Genomic DNA, 2,234 nt, shown 5'->3' on the forward strand with positions numbered 1-2,234 from the left:
ATCTCTGGAATTTCTACCCAGCAGAGTAAACAGTGCATGTTTATTGAGATGGCGTGGAACTTCTCCATATCTGGAGCTTTTCACCTGCACTGCACAGCTACTCGGCAATCTGCAAACACAGGTGACCTTCATGGAGCAACGTGTAGAAGTGTGCGTCAGCGCGGGCGTTTGTCCATTCCACGTCCAGCGTCTCACAGTGCTCCTTATATCGATGCAAATGTTTGCTCTACTCCTTTCGGTGTGCGAATTCGAATTTGCTAGGAGTTGACTGACGAAGTCGTTTAATTACTTCGGACTTTGGTGGCTTTTTAAAAGTGACCAAACTGTTTGAATCAATTACTTTTCTATCGGGTGACTCTAAATTTGGCTCCACCCAACAAGTGCTAACACCCTCATTGAAACGGAGTGTAAAGGCAGGCGATTGTTTAAAGTTGGATTGTCAGTGTAGCTCTACTGATGAGCATTCATAATGGCACTGTCATTCGGAATGGCGGTGTCGATAGGTTTGGTCATGGGTCTGGACACGGGCTTGTTCAGACGTGATTGTGACACACATACATCTACCATTCGGAGACTGATTAACATCTCCTAGACAAGTGACGTTGGCAAACTTGTCATTGGCATGCCTGTCTCAGCAAAAGAGAATGAGACTTGATTTCATTCAACTTCTGCCATTGAAGCAGCTCTCTCCTCATACGCCTTTACGAAGAAGGAGAAGGTGTGCAGTAAGGCTTCAGCGATGAACAGCCCCAAACTCTCTATTCGACTTCGGAGGAAATGGATGCACAGGACTTCAAAGAAGAAGAAGAAGAAGAAGAAGAAGGAGCACATTGTCTTCCTTGAGAATGCTAAAACTGAGCATGAGATGGAGATGGCCTTTTGTCGAAATCGGACTGAAAATGTATACTGAGGAGTGGATACTCGTCACTCCTCACTGAGTTGCCTCTACGCGAGGTTTGGCCACAGCTGAGACTCAGCATGCGTGTCAGAATCCATCACTGAATAGGGTGTGACATGCACTGCATTGTGTAAGAATCACTGGAATCAATGACCATGGGGAAAAGTGGATGCCACACTTTCCACTACTTGAGCTGACTGACCGGTCTGGTGAAAAATCACTTCCTGCATCTAGGAGCTGCTTATGGAAAGTCATGTATTGGGTACATCCACCTTCTCCTCCTTCTTCAATGCAGTAGAAGATGACCACCCACTTTAAATACACGACTAACCACTCTAGGAAAAAGTCCAGTGAGAATGCAGTGAATCCAAAGGAGAGATGTCCACACATGTACTTCAGTCGTCAATCAAAGGAGGCGCATACACAGTCGCACTTCTCCTGCTTTATCGTCATATGGCCTTGATCGACAGCTCTGTCCTAAAGTCTTTGTCTATCAGGGATTATTAAGGTTGGCATTTCAAATGTGTCCATGCTCAAGCCCATACTCATGAATCGCATGAGTTGGCATGATCTTATGGATCTTTGATCAACAAATGATCACATTTGGCCGTTACGCCTCCAGCAGTCATGAGAATCAGGCGACTGAACACTTGGATTTGTGGCTCTGCAAAGCACTCCCAAGGAATGCGATGAATTGGAGGAAGTTAGCTCGTACATGTGCATTAGAAATGTGGACGAAGAACAAATATATATATGTTGTAGTAGTCGACACTCCTTCAAGTCGACAATGCACAAAAATTAATATATTTAGTATTTGATGCAAATAAAGCGGACCAGGATCTTTTGGAATGCACTGCACACTCCAAATTGCATGCAGAGGCCAATCATTAAATTCGCATTCCTGCTGCTGTATACTCTACTCAGCCTTACTTTATTAAGTTATGCAGGTACGACATTAACTTGGAAAACGTTAGCATAGGAAAAGAGTCTAATGGTGTCGGATTTGAACATAAGTTATAGTCGGTTCTTTCACCTTGTCACCGCATCACTCATCAGCTCACGGACAGCGAGGTCTCACCAAAAAATGATCGAGGTGATAGGGTGACAGTTGATGAAGAGCACAAATGAAGGCTCCCCTAGTTATCCAAATTGGAAGAGATGCTGAATGTTGCAGCTGGCATCACAGTCAACTCAGTCTGTGATTCTCGGCTACACATCGTACCCATCCGATGGTCATACTGCCTCCACCTGTAGACACTGGTCCACGGAACGCCATGGAGGGTAACCGTCAGGCTGGACAGTCTCGTTAACTCAGACGGCGATCTGGTAGCTGATA

At 45.2% G+C, this 2,234-nt stretch overlaps 2 protein-coding genes across 2 annotated transcripts; both read left to right on the forward strand. All coding sequences in view use genetic code 11, as the record gives it.

Annotated features, from left to right (window-relative positions):
- Nucleotides 1-36: 36 nt before the first annotated feature.
- EGR_06968 (hypothetical protein) lies at nucleotides 37-910 on the forward strand (the record flags this gene model as incomplete). The annotated part of the gene is made up of 2 exons (XM_024496217.1): nucleotides 37-238; nucleotides 681-910. The coding sequence occupies 2 exons, from the start codon at nucleotides 37-39 to the stop codon at nucleotides 908-910; spliced, it is 432 nt and encodes a 143-aa protein (XP_024349420.1).
- Nucleotides 911-1,464: 554 nt separating this feature from the next.
- Nucleotides 1,465-1,716, forward strand: EGR_06969 (hypothetical protein; the record flags this gene model as incomplete). Its single annotated transcript, XM_024496218.1, has 1 exon — nucleotides 1,465-1,716. The coding sequence occupies one exon, from the start codon at nucleotides 1,465-1,467 to the stop codon at nucleotides 1,714-1,716; it is 252 nt and encodes an 83-aa protein (XP_024349421.1).
- Nucleotides 1,717-2,234: the final 518 nt, after the last annotated feature.

This window comes from Echinococcus granulosus (assembly GCF_000524195.1).
Source record: "Echinococcus granulosus chromosome Unknown EG_S00066, whole genome shotgun sequence".
Lineage (NCBI taxonomy): Eukaryota > Metazoa > Platyhelminthes > Cestoda > Cyclophyllidea > Taeniidae > Echinococcus > Echinococcus granulosus.